The sequence below is a fragment of the Aplysia californica genome, unplaced genomic scaffold, assembly GCF_000002075.1.
Source record: "Aplysia californica isolate F4 #8 unplaced genomic scaffold, AplCal3.0 scaffold00175, whole genome shotgun sequence".
Lineage (NCBI taxonomy): Eukaryota > Metazoa > Mollusca > Gastropoda > Aplysiida > Aplysiidae > Aplysia > Aplysia californica.
In genome coordinates this window covers 382,664-408,142 of record NW_004797445.1, presented here as the reverse complement: position 1 = coordinate 408,142, position 25,479 = coordinate 382,664, and the positions used below count along the sequence as shown (strand labels likewise).

The following is a 25,479-nucleotide window of genomic DNA, read 5'->3' as shown; positions in this document are numbered from 1 at the left end:
TGCTAGAGGTTGTTGCATTCCCATATGTGAGGCATAGGGGTGAAACCAGGCACTAATCAAAATAATACAATTGAAGAAACTGGCATTTTACATAGGTATGGCAATTTTTATCGAAATTTTGTGTTTTTGGCTCAACGCCTTTTATGTCCATAAAAACACATTTCTGTGTGGATTTTACTGAAAAACATTGCTAAAATGCACAAAAATGTAAATTTTCAGTTCCCAAGGACTCAAGCTATGGAAGTCACCAAACTTTTGCGGCCTTTTTCTCTGAGACCATGCGATCTCCATCTCCTTCAATTGCAAATATCTCAATTTCTATTTAAAAATATCCAGGAATTTTTTTCATAAATAAAGAAGACAAGTGAACAAGCTTTAAGATGGTGCCAAGAACTCCACAGGCGAAAAATTGACGAGCACCTGATATATCTCTGTAGCTTCCAACTACTTCTATACTTTTGAGCTTTGCTTGCTAATCATAGTCCTTGCACTTGAAGGGTTAGAGAATTTGAAGTGACTTCCAATAGACATTTACTAATTTATGTATTTTTGTTTCTGTTTTTCTTCAGATTTCAAGGTTACGAGATGCTCAGCAACAAGGCCAAGGACAAACAGCTAACCTTCAGAAAGAGATTGCGGTAAGCAACTTGAATTAATCTCTTAACTCTCCAGAGTTTGTGTAAATGGTATTGTGCTGCTTGGCTCCCATATGTCATACCAGTACAGTAGCTTGTTCACTCCATGATCAGTGGATGACTGGGGGAGAGGTCAGATTCCTCCCACCCGACATATTGTGGTTTGCATCTTCTCAGATAAGGACAAAAAAAACTCATTGTCCTGTGTTCACGTTACAAGTTTTTAAGGCTCCATGGAAGTTGACCATCGAAGAAGAATAGATCTATGTTGGCCCAGACTACCTTCTTGTGATAAAGTTCTAAACTTGTTCCAGCCCAAAACTGAGAAAACATTTTAAAAGTTTAAAAGTGAAAAATTCCTTCTAACTTAGCTTGTAGTTTCTGATAGGCAAAGGGGGAAAAGAATCTCTTGAACTGAAAAAAAAAAAATACCCGTTGCCCATTGGCAATTCTGTTACGGTTTGGTTTGGTCGTTGGGGCTAGCCAGATTTCTGCCTCGGTGGTAGAAAAGCTGCCATCGTTGCACAAGCGTAATGAATCTGATGATGACCACAAAGAACAAATGCGTTTGATTTGAAGGCTGCGAGTTGAGCGATTGGTTTGAGGAAGGAGCATTTTTATAGTGTGCTCTGGAACCGCCAGAAACCAAACAGAATCAATCCTCCAATGAGCACAACGTATAATGTGTCTTCTATCAGTTCGATGAAGAGTGGTATTCCAGTTTGCAAAGAGCAAATCTTTAGTCCTTTTCTCTCTGATGTTGCTGGCCAGTATTTCAGGGTCTTCTTTATGTGAATACTTTGTAATTTTATTTGATACCTCATCTCCACTAAATTTGGTCTTATGAATAGCGGATGTCTACCTTCCTTTGAAAAGTTCACATGACATCTTCACTTTAACTCCCATGGCCAGACATTACTTTCTCAATTCCTCCCAAACTAAAACACATTAGATTCATGATAAAGATACTTCCTCTCTCTCTAAATCTTATAGAATTTTAAAATTGTTTTTCCATAACTTTTTGTCCTGTAGGGATGGGTCTGTTATGAACATGATCAAACCTTTATCTTGTCAACCAGTCCTGAATTATTGACACTGAACACCATTACTCATTTCATGTTGTTTTTTTCTGTTACTTTTGTCGGCAGGATCTAGAGCAAGATCTGGAAAACCGAAAAGAAGGTATTGAAGATAACAACAGGCGGTTTTCAGAAATGAAAGCTGATAAAGATTCACAACAGAATAAAAGAAAGTGAGTGTTTGATTTTTATTGTTGGTTAGGGTAGATGCGTAAAAAAAATATTTGGTTCATTTACTTGGAAGGGGTCACTTTTGATGTTACTTCTGGTAGATTTTTTATGGTGACTATCATTTCTTTCTTCAACATCCAGTAGTCAGTAGAATTCAGGAAAACTGAATCTTAAAATTTTTCTTTTTAGATAAGAGTGTTAGTCCAAGCATAGTTTTGTAAATTAAAATATCTCAAGATTTCACACCTGTTCACCCTTACAGTGAATGTAAAACTGAGCACTTTGTAGGATTGCGGTGGCGATATAATAGGATCATTGTTGGTGTTTCCTGTTTGCATTTTCAGAAAACTATTTACTTGTTTCAAAAGACATACAAATTAAACCTAGATTTGTATTCAGTAAAGAAGTTGTAAAGTCAGTTTCATGACCTTCGAATTGAATAGTAGTTTCAACACAGGTGTCAATAGGAAAACAGTATTTTTTCAGTAAAAATCACCTGAAAATATGTTCTTAAATGGATGAAAAAGGTTTCTGGGCCAAAAAAACTCATTTCCGATAAAAATCGCTAACAATCAGATACTGGTTTCTCCGTTCACTAAAATTTGATGAGTGCCTGATTCTGCAGCAATGACCCATATTGATTTTATCTTGATCAGATGTAGATTTCAGGAGAGTAGTTGAGAAGAGGATGTGAGACCAACAATTCATCCAATGACCTTTGAAATAAGTAATGATAGTTTTTATGTGTACAAGTGTGTCTTTCTATATATACAGGGGGTAAGAAGGGATCTTGACTGGCTAACTGAATCATTCCAATCCTTTTTGCGTAGCATCTGCTCTAGAATTTTTAAGTTCATTTGAACCAGTCTTGCTACAGGCAGCAGTACTTTGTACATTCTCAGTGTGTAAATATTTTATTTTATATAACACAATTATTTATTAAGGTGTGTGTTGCCTTTTTTTTTTGTCCTCAGTACTTTGTGGCGACAGGAGAACACACTACAGCAACAGCTGAGTACGACCACTGAGGAATTGAACAAGAGGTTACAAGGGCTGAGATCTCTCACTGGCAAAGTTAGTTTCCTTGTGATGTCTCTTTACTAACTACAGTTATTTTTTCTTCTCATTTGTAGAGAAAATGGTTAAAGTGGATGGCAGGGACTGAATATTTGCCTTTTGTTAAAACAAATTTATATTCCCTACTTTTGCTCTTCAATAAAATGATGAATTCAGCTCGTTTCCTCTTCGCTGCCGTGCTCGTAGAATTTACGGGCCTGAACCATGTAGCGCTGTGCCTATGGCCCATAGAATTTACGGGACTGACAGAGTTGATTTGATACCAATTATAAGGGAAGTTACTTCTAAAATCTAGTAATTTCTATTGAGGTACCTTCCCTTGATGTTTTCCTTCTCCCCCCCGAAAACGTCCGATTCAGATTTTAGCTCGAAGAGAAGATTAGATCTAGATCAAACACATCTGCCACGCAAAAATGATTTTCTGGCAGTAAACCCAGATGGGCTCTTACATGTATGTATGTATATATATGAATTGTAAGAACGTTTTATAATGTAGAAAAAGCCTCTTATCACTTCCTCTTTATTTGCAAACACTCGCACATGTATTCCTCTTTTTGGGTTTCAGTTCATCATTACTCGAATGTACGTTTATGTTGTCTGATGGTGTTGTTTTTTGGCATCATGTTACTAACTCCCAACTATTCTCCATCTGTCTCTCGATGAGATTCCACCAAAAATTATGTCAATAGAAATGTGATTCAATGTAGAATGTACCTGCAGAAATTCATGAGGAAATATTCATAAAAAGAAAAGTTATTGGAGATACAGTGGGGTCACCCTTGAGCAGCTTTGGTTCAAGGGATTTCCCTCGGCACAGGGGCCTATTTACTTCCGGCATTGAAGGGGTTAAGGTACTTTTTATGTTGATTTTCAATTTAATGTTACATGGGGTGGAATGAACAACCATTTATTACTGGAAGGCATTCTAGTGATGATCTTAAGGTTAAGGGTTTAAGCATGTCTTTCTTCTGCATTGGGAATTTCGAAATTAAACTTTTTGCTTTTCTGTGTAGGCATAGTATGTTTTGTTACATTCTTGTTACTGTCTTTAGTTGGGAGTGAAAAAAAGTTGTCTATTGTTGCTGCACTTAATGAAATAATGTCCTGTTGTAAGTATGGCCCCATATGATAAGCTGTGGTGATGATAATGTCTGAATTACGGTATTGAAGTTTGATTACAAATTTAAATTGTGTTTATTTTTTCGACTTCTCCACCTCCTTTCCTTTTGTCTTTTCTCTTTAGGGCATGTTGAATGGTATTGACAGCATACAGAAAGTACTGCAATCATTCAGGGAACAGAACAAGTATCCAGAAGTCATTAATGGCTATCATGGTCTGCTTATTGAAGCTTTTCAGTGCGATAAAGTCTACTACACAAGTGTGGAGGTCACAGCTGGTTCAAGGTTTGTACAACTTTTTTGGGGGTATGTTTATTGTATGTTAGGCCTATTCCAATAATTTGTGTTACATTTTTTGTTGTACCGTAAATAGCATATCTGTAGAAGTTTTATTCTGTATTTTGTCATTGTTTGCTTTATTTTGCTTTATTTTTAACAATAAGATGTATTGTTGACTAAAATCAAGCTTTGTTAGAAAGGTGACTGCATGCATTCATATGCTAGGAATATCTTTACTCTCTATAAAATAAACACAACTGATTTGTAAGACAAGCAGAATATATATTTTGTTCACCAACTAAATGAATGGGGTTGAGAGGTGGGCAATTTGTTATATTACTGATGGAAAAAAAATCTTTAACACTGCACTTTATCATCTGTAACCTCTTACCCCCCCTCCCCCTATGGAGGAGAAATGCATATTTTTTCTTTTAAACTTGTCTTTTTGTTTCAGGTTGTTTCATCACATTGTGGATACAGATCGCACTGGCACCATACTGCTGAAAGAAATGAATCGCATGCACCTGCCCGGAGAAGTCACATTCATGCCTTTGAACAGATTAGAAAACCGGGACACTCATTATCCAAACACTTCAGTAAGTGGTCTTGTCATATTGGGAGCTAAAGCTTCATGCTTATTTTGTACTGGAAGTAATAGTACATGAAAGACATTTAGTATGTCACACTTTTTTGTGTGTGACGTTCTTCCATATTTGATTCTCTCTCTCTCTCTCTCTCTCTCTCTCTCTCTCTCTCTCTCTCTCTCTCTCTCTCTCTCCCTCTCCCTCTCCCTCTCCCTCTCCCTCTCCCTCTCCCTCTCCCTCTCCCTCTCCCTCTGTCCCTCTGTCCCTCTCCCTCTCCCTCTGTCCCTCTCCCTCGCTCCCCCCTCCCTTTCACTCCCTTTTTGTTACATAATTTCAAATTGTTAAGAAACAATTCCACTATAGTGGCATTTTTTTAATGTTCTTGCTGTGTTTTAGGATGCAGCTGCCATGATCCACAAGCTTGAGTACGAGAAAAAGTATGAAGCAGCAATGAAACACGTCTTTGGGAAAACTTTAATAGCAAGGAGTATGGAGGTAGCTACTCAGTTTGCCAGAACGCAAAACCTGGACTGCATCACATTAGAAGGTAAGGCATATTCAGAATATAATTTTTGTAAATGCTGCAAGTTCTGAGAAGCTTGATTACATAAGGAATATAAGTGAATGCATTTTTCTTTCCATGTAGGATTAGCAGCTAAGTATCAAAGCTGTTATTCTTTCTCATATTATGGTACAAAAGAAACCAGAGGTGCATACTTACACTTGCTTTTGACATATTGTATCGTTAATTTGTTTTAATAATGTACCATTTTTGTCTTATTGTATATAATTGCTAAGTCAGCAGAATGCTCCATCAAGAGATTGCTTTATTTATTTTATTCCTTCACATGTTCAATACTTAATACATGGGTGGCTGGTAAAGATTCTTTCCGGTCTGCTTATTCGTCTTATTATTTATAATTCTGTTCCAGGCGAAATACAGCCATTGTTCTGACTCTCATTGTGAATTAAAATTCTTTGACAATTCGGTGTTTGGTATGTCCATTTTGCTACCAGGTGACCAGGTCAGCAGACGAGGTGCTCTAACAGGAGGCTACTATGACACTCGAAGGTCTCGCCTGGATCTCCAGAAGAGCAAGGTAGAGCTGACCACCCTGAAACAGACACAGGAGGTGGAGTACCAGAGCCACCGGGTGGAGCTTGAGAAAGTGGAGCAGTACATCACCAACCTCTTGTCCGAGATGCAGAGGTTGGAGACCAAAAACAGCAAAAATAAGTACGTTTATGGTGTATTCTCACTGGTATACTCTGTGTGGGTGGCAAGTCTTGTGCACGCGTTGTAAGCTGACAGTGGGCTGATTGATTGGTTTATGTAGGCTTGTTGCATCTCAAAGTAAGAAGATGATGTTTATTAACTTTACAGAGTTTTGTGTTTTTTATGTGATATTCCTTATGCAGTTGTTTTAATAGAGTTAACATTTTGTAGACCAGAAACTAATTTCTTCTTCAAGAGACCACCCTTGGAGCGAGTGAATTGTGACTGTCTTCTGTTGATTTCATTCTGTTGTACTTTAATGATTTTTAATAAAACTTGGAGTACCTACTTGTATGATACCAATATCGTAGTTGACAATACTATACCATTTTGCTGCCAAGGTTTCTCCCACTTGGAACTGGTTTTAAGTCGGTGAATACAGTCGAACCTGCCTTAACGGAAACCTGTGTAAAACGGAAACCTGTCTTAGTGGAATCTCCCAGCTCCCCCCTTGATATACTCCTCTTTAATTATCTGTATAAAACGGAAACCTGTCCAATGCAGAAACGGAAAGAAAAATCTGCTCACTTCCGGGGGTTTTACCTGTGTAAGATGGAAAATGTTTTGCCCGTTCAGTCCTGATCAGAAACAAAAGTTGCAAGTTTGGTTCTGTCCGCCGGTTCTAAACTTTACGCTATGCTGCTGGGCGAGGAAGGGGAGTAGGGGTGTAATTTGAGGATAGTTGTCACCCCATCTATGTGAGCCCTGAGCAATGAAGATGGTCAGGATGGTGTGGGTGTGAAATCTCACGAGTGCCAGTGAAAGTGCTCGTGTGGCACTCCAGCATGGAAACTTTCCTTGGTTAGAGGTGTGAAATTAGATTGATCAATGCTTGCCGCCCTGATCGTACATCAGCCAGCTGAGAAGAGTTGTTACATGGCAGTGAGGGGTGGCATTGGTTGACTGCTTATTACACCGATTGGTGGGGCTGGGGCTAAGGGTGAAAGCAAAGATGTTCAAACGTTTGTTTTTAATGGGTCAAACAGTGGTCCTATGAAATGCAAGCACTGGTGGTAATTGGATAAATAAGACTGACGCATGTCATTATCAGAGAGGATCATAGCTGAGAGGTGTCAAGTTTTGATCTCTTGTGATTGCTTGCCGGCCGGGCAAGCGATCCTTGATCCCACCTGCTGGGCCTTTGGACCCCCCCCCCCCAATAAATTCCCCTGTCTAAGATGTAATTTTTTTCTGGTTCCCTTTCGATTCTGTCTTACACAGGTTCGACTGTAATTCGAAAGTGTAAGAACTTGAAACTTAATTTAAAAAACTGAATCCATGATTTGACAAAATAAACATTTTCTTATGTATATGTTTAAAAAATATTGAAAATTCTCCTGTAGCACATTTTTAGTGTTGCATTATGGGGTTATGTGAACAACAGAATATTAATGAGTGGTTCAGCATCAATTCTCATTTGGACTTTGTGTGAGGAAAACCTGTCTTTTCAGATTCTCTGGTAAAGTACGTACTGAGTTGTAGAAGTAGTAATTACAGCCGTCGATCGGTTTGGGATTCTATTCCTCCTGAGATTTTACTCCCCCAGTGTGAATTAACTGTAATGCCCTTGCTATGCATCAATTCAAACATGTTCTGTAAAGATTTGTTCTTGCTATAGAGTAAAAGTGTTAATGTTTTTTTAAAATTCTCAGAGATGCTTATGAAAAGGTTCAGACAGATTTGAGAATAAAGAAAGAGGAATTGTCAACGCTACAGAACACGCAACCATCCAGAGTGAGTAATCATCTTTGTCTTGTGCCTTTAGTCTACTGAAAACTTTACTGTACAGGGGTTAATGATAGTAAAATATGTTGTGTGATTATCTGGTCTACCCCTGATTTGGTACATCTTGAGGGAAATCATAACAATGAATTTGACGGCACTCGTCGGCCAGTTGAAGGTTTGAAACAAATTGTTTAGTGTCTGACCATGGTATTTATTGCTATACTGTCTGCATTTTTTAATGCATGTATGCCAGAAAGAAAAAAAATTTGTAAGATATTTCTCACTTCGAAGGATTGGAACTAAAAGCTGTTTTTAAAAGGAATATATAAATTGAATAGCAAATGTTTTCATCACAAAATCATTGGACTGTACAAGGAACTGGTCTGATGGCGTGTTCTTTTCCAGGGCAAGAGTGCTGCTAGTCTGGAGTCTAGCCTTCAGGCCATGAAGGGCCAGGCGGATGCATTGAAGGAAGAACTGGGCACCGAGCTGCAGTCTCAGCTTAGTGTGGAAGACCAAAGGCAGGTGGACTTCCTCAATGACCAGATTAACAAACTCACTCAAGAGAACAGACAGGCCTGGCAGGAGCGCATCAAGGTGGGTGATCTGTCCCTTCATGTGTGTACATGCCCCCCTCCCTCCTCTCTCTCTGTCTGTCTGTCTGTCTGTCTGTCTGTCTGTCTGTCTCTCTCTCTCTCTCTCTCTCTCTCTCTCTCTCTCTCTCTCTCTCTCTCTCTCTCTCTCTCTCTCTCTCTCTCTCTCTCCTCTCTCTCTCTCTCTCCCCCCCCCTCTCTCTCTCTCTCTCTCTCTCTCTCTCTCTCTCTCTCTCTCTCTCTCTCTCTCTCCCCCTCCCCCTTCCATTCCCCCTCCCCCTCCCCTTTATTACAGATAATGTCTTTGGGTGTCCAGAGTGCTGGTCTCCTTCTCTTCCTCCCTTTAAAATCTTCATACTTCTGAAAGTTTTTCCTCCATCATTTTCTTCCTTCTTCCTTCCTTTTTGTTCTACTTTATGGGGATATGCTGGGGATGGACTCATTGTTTCTGATCTCTTTTGTTTCTCTTCCACCTCTTTCCTACTTTTTGTTTGTTATTTATTTTTCCTGTGCTTGCACTTTCCTTTCCTTTCCCTCCCACCTTTTTTTTCTTCCCCCGTTATCTTTCTTCTGCCACATCCTTTTCATTTTCTTTCTTCTTTCTTCCTGTTCTTACACACACCCTCCTCTTTCACTTCATTTTTCTCTTGCAGTTATAAAGTACTAGTTTGTTCATTGTTACAGTCGGAGTCAACATGTGCTGAAATGGTGAAAGCTGTATTTGATTCTCAAATCTCCTGGTCTGGGTTTGATTAACTGATATCTTGTGAATTGTATTTGTCCTTTTCATTATTTCCTTTGGTTCACAGATTCTAAAGCAAGCATACTTTCAGCAATCAAAAGTGAACTTTATGCGACATTGTGTGTGTGGGTGGGGGGGGGGGGGGGGGGGCTGAGTATCAGATTAGTTTACTCTTTTGTATAAAATCGGTATCTTGCATACTTAAAGCGACAATTTATGCGTCTTTTGCAGTTGGAGACAGAAAAGAACAAGCTGGAGAATGTGCTGAACAATAACCTGACCAAGAAGCGGGAGCGACTGCAGCAGGAACTGAGGGAGGTCAGCCTGGAGGAACAAGATAAGCGTCTGAGTGGCTTCAAGTCGGATAAAGAGGAGGTGGAGAAACGCATGGCTGAGCTTGATGCCTCGACAACAGGTTAGCCACGACTTTTCCTCTCCCTTTCTTCTTCTTTAAGTGCCAGATCTAGAATAGCCGTCATGGTTCACCACTTATTTTTCTGCTCTGATGCTCTGAATAAAGATACTTTATTCTAGTTTTTTCCTGTTATCCTTCTGTTAAGTTCTGTAAGGTAAGTTTTTCTTGGTCTACCTTTGCTTTTCTATTTTTCCTGTGAGAGCAAGTTGTACAATGCTTTTGTTGAATTAAGTTTCAAAGAAACAATTTTTATCTTCATAATGGTTTTTTCTATTAGTGAAATTGATGCCTTGACTTCCACTCTGACAAAAAGAACGCCAGACAACCAGCATTTGGTTTTGACTGCTAAATATTCAAGCACCCTAAAATATGTGTGTGGGGGGGGGGGGGGGGGGGGGGGGGCTTACTGTATTTATAAATGTAAGAATGTTACTTAACTTATGTGGAATGTGAATTGGAATTGTTAAGTTGATCAACAGTTTGACTCACTGTTTCCAGTCAAAATTTGAATGCTATTTTTCTCAAGATTGTGATTCTCCAAATTCTTCATGCTCAAGTGTCTCTACCTGAGAAATAACTTTTTAGCTTACTTTCAGATTCTAAAAACTGTTAAAGAAGGGGAGTATCCCTGTGATGTTGCTTCTGGTTCAAAGACCTAATGCTTTTTTCGAAGATCCTGGTAATGTACCTACCGTATGACCTACTATTGTACCATTTTTGTAGCTTATGCAGAGGTTTTATTAACTTGTTTCAAATTTTGTAACTGTCCCTTGTATCTCTGTGTTCCAGAGGTTGATTCGAGTGTTGAAAGGTTAAACAAGGAGCAGAAAGAAATGCAAATGAACCTGGAAACGTGGCGGGTATGTGTCTATACGTGGTCATTTCCACCAGAAATATATAACTCTAATTTTGTTCACTTTTACGCTTTAGTGACAGGTCATTCATCTGTTGTCTACTTCAAGTCCACTATGCCCACTTTTCTTTGTTCCTGTCATATTGACTGTTTTACCTGTCTTTTAAGTTAATATAAAACAGAACAAAGTTACACATTATGCTGAACCAATTCTGAAAGGTTACACAACTTTAGAAAGGGTTGTTTATTTTCTAATAGCTTGAACTTATTTTACGTCTATATTTTAGGTAAACCCTTGTGTGTGCATTACTTGAATTTGTGTGGTTTGACATGGTTTTGTTTTTAAAAAAAGGCATGTTGACATTGGATAACAATTTCACTCTCTACCACTTTTTGATCCCTAAATTTCAGTCGTTATGCTCCTGTAACATGCTTTCAGTGTTGAATCTGAGCCCCTAATTGCAGTACGTACTTGGTTGCCTCTAGACCATCTAGCCAATTTTTGTCAATTTCACTTTTTAAAATGTAGCAAAGCTTGAGCTGGTTCACAATCTCATGTTGTCAAAATTTGATGCATCATACCCTTTCTTCTCTGATCTTGCACTCGTGAACTTTATATGAAAATGTGAAGACTAAGGATGAGTGCAACAAGAATGTGATTATTATGAACATTTGCTAACAAGGCTGGGATTATACTCGGATGGACTCACTGTTTTGATGTCTCGGTTTGGCTCATATGTTATGCTTGGGAGTTTAAAAAAAACTAAATTTACTTTTCATTTTCTATGTCCTTTCCATTATTTTTAGTTTTCTCTTTTTTTTTGGTTCCATAAAATTGTGTTATCTTTTGTCGATATCATACTTGTTATCTCCCAATTCCCCTCTTTGGAGTCGTAATGAGAGAAGTCTTCCAGTGTGCTTTCTTAATTTTTGTGTTATTGCTTGGAAAGATGTTGGTATGAAAGATTTTTTAAATGGTTTATGTAAATGTTTTAATTAAATTGTAGTTATTTGATAATATTCTCCCTGTCTTGGTGCTTCAGGGTAAAGAACGAGATATTCAGGACAAGATTGGAGAAGATGCAAAAGAATTGGACAAGATCTCACAAAAACAAAGTCTTCTTATTAAGAAGGTCTGTGCTATTTATTTATTTTGTTTTTCGCTGTCTTTATTGATTCATTGATTTCATTTTTCTTGGACAAATGCAACAAAACAATGTTGTTACAATTGTTTGGTTAATTTTTTCAGGGGGAATATATTTGTTGGTATGTTCCAGAGGTTGATGTTTTAATGTGGGATTTCAAAAACTGTTTTATGTATGGTTAACTTTCTTTACTCAATAAGTTTGTTTGTTTTAGTAGAGGTTTTACGGCGCTTTCAACTGCATAAGGTCATATGAACGCCAGAAGATTAGAGCTGTTACAAGAGAGAAACAAATATAAAAAAGAAGGAGGGGAGATAAGGACGATAGATGTTTGATAGGAAAGAAGAAGCAAACCACACCAGAGCACCCGCCAATCACCCACACTCAATAAGTGTTTTTACATTGGATAGCATTTTGTCTCATTACTCTGGCTGGATAGCCTTATTGTGTGTCAGAATTTTTTTCTTCTTCATGTGTTCCGCCATTGCTAAATAAATGGTTTGTTTTGTCCGCTACAGAAAGAGGACTGCATGAAGAAAATCAGAGATTTGGGATCATTACCTTCAGATGCTTTCGAAAAGTACCAGAACATGAGTCTAAAACAGGTAAGGAAACATTATTGTATCTGTCAAGTACTTTTGATGATTTTATCATGACGGTGCATTGAGCAAGTGATGTTATGATCTCAGTATTTGCTGTGCACTATGTCATTATTATGTATGCTTAAGTTAAACTTTTCCTTTAGTTACCAGAGTTCCAGGATTTTGTACCAAGCCAGAAAATGTTCGTCGCTGTTTGTATTGTGTTTAGTGTACATGTGGCAATTTTTAAGAAAGATGAAATGGGTCTGTGCTGGTCTGTCAAAGATAGACCACACAAAAAAAAGTGTCAATTTTGAAGAGCTTTATTGAATATGTTGACAAAATTTGCTTTTGACTAGTTTAGCAAATTCTGTTTTCAAGCATCTCACTCTCAATGATCATTGATTCAACAGTTGTTCAAGAAGTTGGAAAGTTGTAACCAGCAGCTGAAGAAGTACAGCCATGTGAATAAGAAGGCCCTGGATCAGTTTGTCAACTTCTCTGACCAAAAGGAAAAGCTGATGAAAAGGAAGGAAGAGCTTGACAGTGCCCAGCAGGTAAGATTCGACATGATTGTCAGTTTACACTACATACTGTGTCTTCATGGTGTATTTTCTGGACATGAATACTAATAAAGACTGCTATAATTTATTTTCATGTTCTATTTTCACCAGGGGTCCTTCTGTCATTTTTCACGTTAATTATCTTTTTACTTTCAATTTTTTTCAGTCCATCATTGATTTGATGAAGGCTTTGGATCATCGGAAATATGAGGCGATTCAGCTCACTTTCAAACAGGTAAGAGTTAGAAAATTCATAAATTGATATGCGCATAATTCATAGAAAAGAAACCCTTCTAAAATTTGAAGTTCCGTCATTTACTTTTAAAGTGGTAGGAAATGTTAAATGTAGCTTTATTGCGAGTAGTGGAATAATATGTCCGGACATTTCCTTGTTGCTTATTGTCATCTGTACAGACAGTAAGAAATTTGGTTCATGAGGAACAAAAAATGACTTCAAATTGAAACAAGGTGTTTTCCTTTTAAAAAATATATAAAAAATTGGCTGTTGGTTCCTGGTACCTGTTTAGAACAACAGCCTCTTCTTTTCATTTAGTGAGAACTAGTCTGAATTTTGTTGGTTAATTTTTTGTATACCTAGGAAACAAAATGCTGCGGGTTGAGGGTTGACTTGGGTTCAATAGGGGAGAAAAGCAGATCATAAGGATTTTTGTTTGTGTTCTATTTTATGTATCATGTTATATTTTTCATGTTCTATTATTAGATATCACTGCAATGTTCATGAACATCCATTGTTTCTTGGTCTTTTTTATTTTCTTCAAGAACCAGGTCTTGAACTATATTGTTATCCTGGTCTTTCCTCTCACCCACTTGCAATGGTTATGTGTCTGTAACTAGAAGCTGAACACTTTTGATGTGTACTTGAAGCATTTGTCTTTTGTGGTTCCCAGGTGTCCCGTTACTTCAGTGAGATCTTCAAGAAACTGGTCCCTCAGGGTCATGGAGTGCTTGTGATGAAGAAAGGAGAAATTGAGGGAGATGTAAGTTGTTTGTGAAGGAATTGGGAACAAACTGTTTCTCTTTCTTGGAGTGAGAGGGAGTGTGGTGTGTGTTTGGAATATTCACAGATCTGCTTTGTTCTATAAAATCAGAGCTCTTGGATTTAAAAAAAAATTTTTGCTCGTCAAAGAACCCAACTAGGTTTGCACGAAATTTGATTTTTTTTCCCCTGGATTTTCATGTCTGTCTGGTTTATGCGACTTATTGTATATAACATGGAAATACATATTTTAATAAGCATTTATTTGGTACATATTTTATCTACTGGGGTTCTTTCTGGAGGCTTTTTTTTCCAAATGCCTATTTTTTCAGAGTATTCTGAGGAAAACTTTTTTTTTTGTCATTGAGTGGGGTCTTTATCGTTCAGATTTCTTTTCCCCCCACCATATATATAGAGAGAGTTTACATAATTTGAATTTTTTACTTTTCTTTTTACTTGAGAAAGATACTGACGCAGAGCAAACATTGTTGGCAATTTGAGATATAATCTTTTACTGTAAAATATATTATTACAAATATTTTCATGTGAATTGATGTGTCAGATCTTGATTTCAAGTATTATTTCATACAGGGTGCAGAGGAAGAGATACCTCTTGTGGAGCAGTTCACTGGTGTGGGAATTAAGGTAAGAAAGTTGACTTGTTGCACTTTCTTAAATACTGTACAAGCATTGTTTGTTATTTGTTGTCATCACTATTGTCATGATTAATTTTTTTTATTGTTTACTTTTTTTTAAAACTTTTTTTTTTGTAACTACTTGTGTGTACACTTATTCTATTGTGATAGATGATTTGAATCTAAGCTGTTTAAAGAATAATTTGAAAACAACTGATAAAAAATAAAAAAAATAAAAAATCCATATCCCTTACCTCCTCGTGTACTTTGTAAAGGTTAGTTTTGTTTCTTTTTTTGTTCACCCACTTACTTTTCACACCTGTTTGGTTGGAGAATTGCTTCTTTTAAAGATATGCATAAGAAGATGTATGTGTATTTTCAAGCGTGTGATGATTTGTCGTTCAGGTTTCCTTCACGGGCAACAAAGCGGAGATGAGAGACATGCAGCAGCTGTCAGGAGGCCAGAAGTCCTTGGTAGCCCTGACCCTCATCTTTGCCATCCAAAAATGTGATCCCGCTCCGTTCTACCTCTTTGATGAGATTGACCAGGCTCTGGACTCGTCCCACAGAAAAGCTGTGGCAGGTGGGCTGTTTGGACTTGTTTTGTGTGGATAATGTCCCTGTCTGAAATTCTGTGGTAGGCAAATTTAAGATTTTCATTATGTTTGTGGCTGTTGTCATTTCACTCCTTTTGAGCTCTAAATGACATAACCAAAGTTTTGTTTTCTTTCTGCTTTTTAGTTAACCCGACAGTCTTATTTTATTAAAGAATTCTTTTCACCATCACTGCCTTTTTTTTTTTTACACAGATATGATTCACGAGCTAGCTCAGGATGCTCAGTTCATCACCACTACCTTCAGACCAGAGTTGTTGCAACATGCTGACAAGTTCTACGGTGTCAAATTCAGGAATAAAGTAAGTGGTGTTAATAATTAATTCATTTAATATAAATGTTTTTATGCCCCCATCAACACAATTTAAATGATTTAACAGGGTGACTGCCAGGCTTCGGGAATCACGGGTGCCCCAGGAATTTGAAAAAAATTGCAGAGACCTGGGAATGCTCAGGGAATTTGAGGAAATCTGTAAAGAGAGAATGCATAAAAGTTCTCGAATATTAGAAAAACAAATCCGATAATGTCCTTAGTTCATTTTTGCCGGTCAGGATTGTGATATTAATTCGGCTTTTTCCAGTCCGAGAGTACGTTTCAGGCGAACAGGCGGCTGTGGCGGCAAGCGGAAATGTATGTGATACCCAGGCTCGATCTGGAAAATCAAGATCTACTTTCGCTTTCGTACCACCCAGAAATTTACCGGTAATAGTCTGATAACGCAACTTTTGTAACATGCAGGTAGTGCATTATAAACGCTGTGTCGCCATGAAAATAAATCATGTCCTGTGTTATCACTTGCAAAAAAAAAAAAAAGTTATACAGGTGTCTTGTCAGGCTCGCCATTGCGACCAGTCAGTGAACCTACACGTTTGCATCACATTGTGAGTAACGGTGATTGTTGGGGTCACCAAAGTTCGTTCAAAGTCTTGACCGTTGCGAAGTAATAAACTCTGGAGCGGGGGATTATCGATTTTATAAAAAAAGATGGGGGGGTCTGTTGGAGAAATTTTAGTATTTAGAATTTTAATTATTACTTGAGCTCTCTGCAAAGCGTGTGTTGGTGCAGGCCTTGTGTGTGGAATCGGGATCTGCCATACCTTGTAAGCCTTGTTTTTTAGCTAAAGGGTGTGTCTTTCATCGGGTGGGGAATAGTAAATTATATCTATATATTTTTACTTGGGAAGTACTAAGATTTAATATTGGGTCCTCATACCCAACCCAGCACGTCCCCAGGTGGTGGATAGGGGAAAGGCCTCCTGATATGGAGGTTAGCTGCTAAGCAGTTGCAAACCAAATGGGAGATGGTCGTGGAGAGTAGAGGAGAACTCTGGTGGCACAGGTGCTTCAATAAATACCTCACACACTCGAAGAAGGGACCATCTAGGCAACAGGAGGCGCCATAACCCTACCAAAGCCCCCCCTCCCCCACTGCCTTGTGCATATCTGCCAACCCTACAGAAAAATTTGGTATATTATCGACTGTTTGGTCAAACTGCCGATCCACCGATTTTGAGAGATAAGCCACCGACAAGCGACACACGTGTCTTCTTTATTGCTCTAAAATTTCAGATCTTTGTGTGTAGTAGGCCGACACTTTACGTACCAATTTAAAATTACCACCCATCCATTGATAAAACACTAGAGCTGGAAACTAGATCATAGACCCAACACGCGAGTTGCTGGCATGCAAGAGGTGTGTGATCGCTAGCATGTGATTGACTGCCTAAAACCAGAGGGTTTTACAGTAATTCAATGTTAAAACTGCTACAACTAAACATGTTACCAATGACGTCATTGCGGGTTTCCCCAATACTTCTTTGCTAAGGTGTAGAGGGGTGATCGGCCACATTTCAAGCGATGTCGCGCAATTCAACACATTTTCATGCAAATTTAATATTAGTCTTAAAGATCCAAAGATAAATTTCGAAAAAGGGATAGCAGAACTAGATTCTGCACTAAACATCACTTGAAGATGCCAAGTTCCATTCATATACTTCAACTCATTACTGACTTATGAATAATTTTTCCTCAAAATACATCAGGAAACGTCCCACTTTTTGGCAATATTTTCCTATATGAAAGTGCCCCAAAATTTTGAAGAAAAAAATCCGGATAACTTTTTTATTTATGAATGGATTTTTAAAATCTTAAAACCACAGTTCTTAGAATTTACTCTTCTTTCATTTAAGCTGGATAAAAATTTAATTTTTCATTGTCATTGCTAATTATTTTTTGTTTGTTCTTTGTCATTTTCTACATTTGTTTGAAGTCGCAAACACACTCATGTATATGTGGGTCAAAATATTGATAAGGGTCCCCAATTAAGTGTGTGGCAAGTGGTAATATAGCCTACTACAGATTTTTTAGGTCAACTACAGATTTTTGGACAAAAATTTATGTCAACTACTGATTTTGGCCCGGGGCAATGTTGGCAGGTATGCTTTTGGGTTGTCAGTGGATTACAAATGCTAGCAGAGAAAAATGTACACAAACCAGCAGTAGGCAACGGGAAACGCACTGCTGTAATCTCCGAAGAACAGTCATGGAAAAGAATATTAATTTCTTAGATAACAGCGTTAAAGGGGTTCGTGATCCAGCTCTGAACTCCCCGCTTGGTAGGGACTGCCGCGGGCAGCAGGTGGTACCCAATCGTCTTCCGGCTACTGGGTGCAAAATGTACCAGAAAGGCAAATTAGATGATATGGAGCAGGAAATGGATAGGATGAAGCTAAATATGGAAGGCCTTTCTGAAGTTAGATGGGAAGGGGCAGGCTTGTTTTAAAGAGGATCCAAAACAATTGTATACAGACACATTAAACATTTTCAGTTGGTAGGGAATTTTGAATTTTGCCCAGGTGGCGGCCAAAGCCTACTCTTATCGATTTTAGACCACTACGGGATCTTTAACGTGTGCAACTTGCACACAGGACCTCCGAGATTTTTCACCCTTGTCCGAGAGGGCTAGGTGTAGATCTTTCCTACCAGAAGATCAGGGGTGTGGCTGAAAGACAGCAGTAAGGAGCCAAGGAGTTGCAGTAGAAAGGCTACAGAAAGAGTCTGGAGCCCAGAGGAGGGGCAAAGGAAGTGAGGGGGTGGGGGCAGAAAGTAGAGACGAAAGCAGACGACAGAACATTGCTAGATAGCAGGACAGGAGTTGAAAGGAGACACTTTTAGAGAAAAAATTTTTTTTGTCTATACTATACGCTGATTTGTAATGGGGACCTTTGAATGAGAGGCGAACACCTTAACCTCTAGGCTACGAGAGCCCCTCGAATTTGTTTACGATGAGATTTTCCATTAGATTCAAGAAAAATAAAGAGAAATTTTATGATGCCTTTTTGTGCATTTGTTTCTCTGTGGAATACAGATGGTCTTCAACTGAATATAAGCCATACTTTTATTTTGATATATACCTTAATATTAATATTGCAAAAATGTGGCAATTGTTGCGGACATTTCTAAAGTCTGTGTCTTTCTCTCTTTGTAGGTGAGTCACGTGGAGTGTGTGACAAAAGAGGAAGCAGAAGATTTTGTGGAGGACGATGCAACTCATGGCTGAGAAGAGTATATGTTTTTGGGACAATGTCTCTCTCTCTCTCTCTCTCTCTCACTCTATCTGTCTTTCTCTTTTCTCTCCCTCCATTCCTCTCCCCCTCTTCCACGCCCTCTTGCCAAGCTGTGACGGGCATTGTTAGACAGATCATAATTTGTTTACAAACCTGAGAACCTGTGAAATAGTAGGAGACCTTCACATGCAGGAGTTGCAAGTACAGTTTTATCTGATTATTCAGGTTTGAAATCAAATGTTCAGATGTTTGTAATTCTCTCTATGTATATTACATCTCTGATAATTTAAGGGTTACATTGTGCAAAGAAATATCTTTCTACTTTGTATTTCTCATCTTTCTTATTTGTCTGACCCACTAAAAAATACCTATAAAAGGTGTGTTACAGATACATTAGATATCCTGCACTAGATTGAAAGACATGTTCCACTTTTCACTTTGCTATAGCTTGTTACCGAGATCTATTTGGTCAAATATTTGATAAGTCTATGGTCCACAGCTGGGAGCTGTTTAGTATCCATTTGTTTAAGGATGGGGGTGCCCACAGCCATTGAATTTCTTTCAAAATAGGGAGCAAGGATAATGGACAGGGCAGAGAGAGGATAAGAAAAGACCATTTTGGGCGCCTAAATTAACACTGAGCTTGTTGATGAGCAGGAAATTTGAAAAGTAATCTTCATAGTTATCTTGTGCATTATGCACAGTCTGACTGTGAGCATAATTAAAATTTGTCCAAAGAGATATACCGAGAGAGATGCTGACATTTTTTTTTTCGGCCTCTCAGAATATGTACCCTGCCTCCATGTACCCTGTGACATGTATCTATCTGTGTTCCTAAGTCTACTCTGACTCTATGTGCCTTTGCTACTTTTTCTGTGGTAGCATTGCATTTTTTGAAATCATATGTATTATTGTGTACAAATCAAAGATGGGCCGTCCCTTAGCTGATTACGGTATGGATGTGCAGTCTACCCCTGATCCGGTCTCAAGTTGTTTTCTGTCCAGATGTCTTGTTCTGTTGAACCCAAATTATGTTTCCATTTTTGAGATGTTATGCTCGTTGAGGCATGGCAGTTTTCTTGAATCATCTGTACATTTTTACGTGTGTGAAAGTAGGGAAAATTCTGTTGTACCATAGGACATCAGTTCTAGTGATGTGCTTTCTCTTATCCTGCTGAAACTGTTGCTTGATATGTGAAGTCTATTATGTGTTACAAACTTCATATTTTTAGAAATCTTTCCATTTACGTATAAAACGGATGAGACAGTAGTTTGTTCTTCTACTTGTGCTGTGGTTCTTGTCCAGGTTCTGTGGGAGGAAGAGGATGAACCTCCTCTCACTGTGGGTGAGCTCTCTCACTTTGGGGAATTTCTGTTCATGTTTTCCATGAGTGTTTTGTGTGTGTTTTGTGTATTCCCATGATGTACAAAATTCATAGATGTTAGTGGTGTGCACATGTTGTAGTAAAGCTATTGTGGAGTGTCATGTTATGTGTATGTGTATCTCAACTAAAAACAGTGGGGGGGGGTGGGGTTACCTATTCTTTCTAAAAGCGATGTGGTTGATGGGTGCTTTTTCTACCCTCTTTTCAGTGTGTCTATTGTCTGGGTAAGTTCCCAGTGGAAGCGTGTCCTGTATCATACCAATGGCCATATACTAATATGCAACTCAAATTAAACTTTGATAAATCACTCTTCTATCAGAGATAACTCTCTGAGTAGGATATTATTAGCAGCTGCCACCTAGAAACAACTTTGATTATCATTGAAGACACTGCTCTCCTGTCATATCATCACTCTGTTTGCAGACATTATCAGCAGTTGCAGCATGTTCCCTGTTCTGTGTACAGTTTATAAAAGAAAATGAGAGAAAATTCAAGGAGCCAGTGTCGTTAGGTATAGACGAAGAGGACAGCATAATGGTTCTCCGAAATAAGTTTGAAATGTTTGCTTTAAACAGGATAACCCACTTAAGTTCACAACCAGTAGACTCGTGAGCTCAACGTGATGGTCTTTCTACAGCACAAGGAACTCTCCCCGAGGATGAGCTCAATTTGTCCCTTTTTAAAAAATGGGGGGGGGGATTTTATCTGCATTCAATGCTCTTTTAAGGCAGCATTCTAAGGGCATAGGGTGTGTGTGAAAGAGTTTGTGACATATTAAAGGTGTTGTTTTAAAAAAAACCTGTAATGGATCATGAGTGAAAGGAATACGTTGACTGTTTATGTAGACTTTGATGTTTGAGCTATGACTATGTTCTAATTTATATTGTATCTTATTGCTTTTCATTGTTTATTTCAGAATCTGGGAGGAAACGTTGAAAGTGTTGGGTCTTTTTATGAACATAAAATGCTGTTTAAGGGGTCAGCTGAAAGTGCAGCGTTGTCAGAATAATGAATTTGATGTCATGCCAGTTAGTCGTGAAAATCTTTCCACTTTGCTACCTTATGTTTTAATTTTTCTTCCTTTCTCTCTCTCTCTTTTTTTTTTTTTTTTAAAAACTGGTGTGATAACTTTTATTGAATGTGATTTTTTTTTCTTTTTTCTTTTTAAACTGGTCATGGCTTGACCAAGGGAGTAACTTTTGTCATCACAACTTATCGCTTTATTGTATGAAGAATGTACTGCTTTTCTGGAAATTTGTGTAATTCCCAAAGTTCTAATGTTCATCATGTCATCGTGTCTTTTTTATTGGATAGACAAGTTTGTGTGGGGTCTTGTTCAGGTAGTTCTTGGAACTAAATTCCTGAAATAGTGATGTTGTTTCTGTGTACTCATGGTCCCAGTTATTACTGCTGTGTTATAGTACTTTTTTCTGTGCAAGATTGGGAGAAAATGGCAAATGTTCTTTTGTCAGCCAGTAATGTACAGAGGCACACTTTTCTGTTACATATAATGTTGTATTTATGTAGTTAAAGCAGGTGAAAACGTGGCTGTTTTTGCCAACAGCTTGTAGTAAGAGAAGCGCCTATCAGCGTGGTGATGCTGTGTTGCGGCGGCTGAGACTGGTCATCATGTAACGGCTTCACTTACCCAGGGGAATTTCCAGAATTCCAGAAAAATAGGATGTTCTAGTAGCCACATGTTTTGGTAGGATGTATAACCTCTCCCTTGGGTGGTTGGCGGGTGCTCTGGTGTGGTTTGCTTCTTCTTTCCTGTCAAACATCTATCGTCCTTATCTCCCCTTCTTTTTTATGTTGTTACTCTCATGTAACACCTAATCTTCTGGCGCTCATATGACCGTATGCAGTTGCAAGTGCTGAAAAACCTCTACTAAAACTAAAAATGAACCCCTCCCCTCGTTGCACTTCTCTATGTGTATGTGATTCCCTTTGGGGAGGGGGCAGTTGCTCTGTTGTGTCCTGCATCTTCCGTTTCCTTACAGTGGTTGTATCATCCCAGTGGGCTCATAGTGAAATGTGGCTGTTGTAGTGCTAACTCACTGTGAACAGCGGCTCAACCTATATATTATTAATTTGTTCCTGTCAAATGCAGTGATTCCGGGAAATCTCTCTTCGTGCAGGTCAAAAAAAGGCCATGGTAATCAATGTGGTTGTTCTACAACTAAACGTGTTCAGAATTCAGTTTTAATGCCTTTCTTGTTGGTTCTGTTGGCTTAGTTGGGTTAATGGTTTGATTTTTAAATGATTTCTGCCAGTTTCTCTGAATTTGAATGGCAAAATCATTTTTGAAGAGAAACACAAAATAGGAGATTTATTTTTGTATATATTTGTTGTTAGCATATACATATTATTATCTCCATTCACCATTTTTGTATTCATCGTTTTCACAGTGTTCCATAATCTTCCTAGTTCTGTTGTTAGCATTCTTCATTTTGGTGTCATCCTTTCATCCCATTTCAGTACTTTTATGTGACATTTGAACATAACACAAACGTACAACAACAGACATTTTAATAAATCAATTTAAGTATATATTAATATGGTGTTCTGTTGTTTTTGTTTTATTGCTCTCTGATTTTTCTCTTTATTGTGAGAGTTTTCATGGGTGGTTGGCGGGTGCTCTGGTGTGGTTTGCTTCTTCTTTCCTATCAAACATCTATCGTCCTTATCTCCCCTTTTAAAAAAAAAATGTTTGTTACTCTCCTGTAACACCTCTAATCTTCTGGCGCTCATGTGACCTTATGCAGTTGCGAGCGCCGTAAAACCTATTAAAACTAAACTGAGAGTTTTCAAAAGTCAAGTCTTACTTACGCGCTTGCAAAAATCAAGCCTTGCTTACAAGCCTAATTAATGTCTTTAAAAGTTTTTAAAAGATTTAAACTATATTATAGAATGCTGGTCTTTGTGGTGCACTTGAACTTGAACAGTTAAAAAGGAATCTCATGGCTTGGTCGGTGGTGATTGGTTTTGACTGTGACACTGCCCTTGCTAACAAAGTTGTATTATTTGTGAGGCGGTCTGAGAGCCATGAAACAGAAAAATCCTCAGTAAAAGTATCATGTAAGAATTGTGGAAGGCTCGACAAATGCTTGCCTTGTACTTGTAGTTGTATTGAAAGCCTCCCAGGAAGCTGAGAAGGTTTTCAGAAAGATAAAGGGTGTGTTAGAGTTATTGTAGTAGTAATGAATTATAAATAAAGCTCATAGAACCAACTTTTGGATAAGTGATATAAATAAAGGCAGTCTGTAGCTTTAACCACACAACTACATATTTACATTCAGATGGTGCCAGACGTTCACAACAGTACATACAATATACTCTGTGGATCGCATGTAGTACGCGAGTTTCAGCACAATGGGTGATGTATCATGTAGTAGACTACTCTGCTGAAAAGGAAGCAATCCTGTGCAAATATGGAGGTATTGCGTAGGCTTAGGTTGGTTTAGAATTACTGAGTCGCAGAAAGGAGTGTCATCATCGTCAACCTCTACTTTTGTCACTGTATTTAAGCACGGCGGAGCAAATTAGTTTTTTTTTTTTCCACGAAACTCGGTGACACTGACGCGTCCAGGGATTGACTAAAAAGTTCCATCTAATCGCTGCCTAAGATTTACAAAGTTCAGACATTAAATTTTTTGGGCGTTTTTAGTTTAAGATGAGGTCAGGAACCAAATGTTTTGTCTTCTCTATCAAAATTGTAAGATTATTTGGATTCGTTTTCAAGATATTTAAAGACTTGCATTCGAAAAAGCTTGACATGATGTGGAATTCAAAGATTTTTACGTCAAATTTCTCAAAACTAGGTACATGTATCGAGCAGAAAGAACTTTGTAATTTTTATATTTTTTTTGTTGGTGCGTGGTTTACGGCGCTCGCAACCACATAAGGTCATGACATATGAGCGCACGGGACACATTGAACTTTTTCAGTTTGGTAGGAATTTTGAATTTTGCCCGGGTGGCGGCCGAAGCCTACTTTTATCGATTTTAGGACCACCAAGGGATCTTTAACGTGCGCAACTCGCACACGGGACCGCCGAGATTTTTCGCCCTTTTCTGAGAAGGCAAGGTGTTGGATTTTACCTACCATAAAATCAGGGGTGTGGCTGAAAGACAGCAGCAGTAAGTCAGAAAGAAGGAGCCAAGGAGTAGCAGAAGAAAGGCTGCAGAAAGAGTCAGGAGTCCAGAGGAGGGGTCAGAAGGTGGGGGGGGGGGGTGTAGAAAGTGGAGACGAAAGCAGACGACAGAAAACATGGTTAGAGACCAAGAAAGTAGGTGAAAGAGGAGAATTTTAGAAAAGAAAATGTTTCCTTCGCTGTCATGTTTCGAACCCGGGACCCATTGAAAGAGGGGCAGACACCGTAACCTCTAGACCACAAAAGCCCGCCTTTGTAATTTTGAGGTAGCATACAAGTAGTAATTAAATGTACTACAGCTATAAAAAAAAAGGCATTCGACTACTCGTTAACCGTGTAATGCTTTAAAGTGTACCAGGAGTGGAAGCTTTTAATCTTAGCCAACTTTTTGGTCTCAACTGAAACCATTGCCAAGGTCGATCTGCTGGTTATGAACAAAAATTTGGAGTCAGTTCGGAACACGAAGTCACGTAGTATAGAAAGGCTGTTGGTTACATCTTTGAATGAGGGAGGTTGTGGAGGGCTCCACTGGTAGGTCCTACTTCTTAACTTTCCCTCTGTTGTTTCTTGTCTGTCTGTCTTACTTTTCAGCTCTGAATGACCATTGTCCGATATCGTGTCGACTTGCTTCTTTTTACTCAAACAAACACCATTAGATGTCTTCTCATCGTTTGAGTGAATACTCTAGTGTAGTTTGCTCCATTTTTGCTATCAAACATCTATCAGTCATCCTTCTCTCTCCTGTTTTATGTTTGTTACTCTCTTGTAACACTAAAACGTCTAATCTTCGACACTTCTCTGACCTGTTCTTATTGTGTTGCAAGTACCTCATAGACCTAACTCTCATTACATGCATTTTTAACAAAAACTAAAAATAAGTATGACATTTTCTTTCTTTCTTTCTTTCTTTCTTTCTTTCTTTCTTTCTTTCTTTCTTTCTTTCTCTCTGGGCCTGTTGAAATATCTATCTATCTATCTATCTATCTATCTATCTATCTATCTATCTATCTATCTATCTATCTATCTATCTATCTATCTATCTATACCTATTTAGTTTTAGTAGAAGTTTTACAGCGCTCGCAACTGCATAAGGTCATATCAGCGCCAGAAGATTAGAGGTGTTACAAAGAGAGTAACAAACGTAAAAAAGAAGAAGGGAAGATAAGGACGATAGATGTTTCTTAGGAAAGAAGAAGCAAACCACACCAGAGCACCGACCAACCACCCACATCTATATCTATATACCGGATATTATATATATATACACATAATATTTTAAAGCTTAAAAACA

General features: G+C 38.3%; 1 protein-coding gene across 1 annotated transcript in view; it reads left to right on the top strand.

Annotated features, from left to right (window-relative positions):
- LOC101845324 (structural maintenance of chromosomes protein 3) overlaps positions 1–22,591 on the top strand; it is a 38,975-nt gene extending 16,384 nt beyond the window's left edge. The window contains exons 14-33 of the mRNA XM_005098211.3: positions 570–638; positions 1,784–1,887; positions 2,860–2,959; positions 4,206–4,366; positions 4,815–4,956; positions 5,341–5,491; positions 5,962–6,181; positions 7,873–7,954; positions 8,351–8,542; positions 9,512–9,695; positions 10,485–10,555; positions 11,592–11,681; positions 12,212–12,298; positions 12,688–12,831; positions 13,004–13,072; positions 13,746–13,835; positions 14,426–14,479; positions 14,875–15,052; positions 15,279–15,385; positions 18,572–22,591. Coding sequence (XP_005098268.1) covers positions 570–638; positions 1,784–1,887; positions 2,860–2,959; positions 4,206–4,366; positions 4,815–4,956; positions 5,341–5,491; positions 5,962–6,181; positions 7,873–7,954; positions 8,351–8,542; positions 9,512–9,695; positions 10,485–10,555; positions 11,592–11,681; positions 12,212–12,298; positions 12,688–12,831; positions 13,004–13,072; positions 13,746–13,835; positions 14,426–14,479; positions 14,875–15,052; positions 15,279–15,385; positions 18,572–18,643 — 2,367 coding nt within the window. The 3' untranslated portion in view covers positions 18,644–22,591. The remainder of the gene's footprint in view (positions 1–569; positions 639–1,783; positions 1,888–2,859; positions 2,960–4,205; positions 4,367–4,814; positions 4,957–5,340; positions 5,492–5,961; positions 6,182–7,872; positions 7,955–8,350; positions 8,543–9,511; positions 9,696–10,484; positions 10,556–11,591; positions 11,682–12,211; positions 12,299–12,687; positions 12,832–13,003; positions 13,073–13,745; positions 13,836–14,425; positions 14,480–14,874; positions 15,053–15,278; positions 15,386–18,571) is intronic.
- The last annotated feature ends 2,888 nt before the right edge of the window (positions 22,592–25,479 follow it).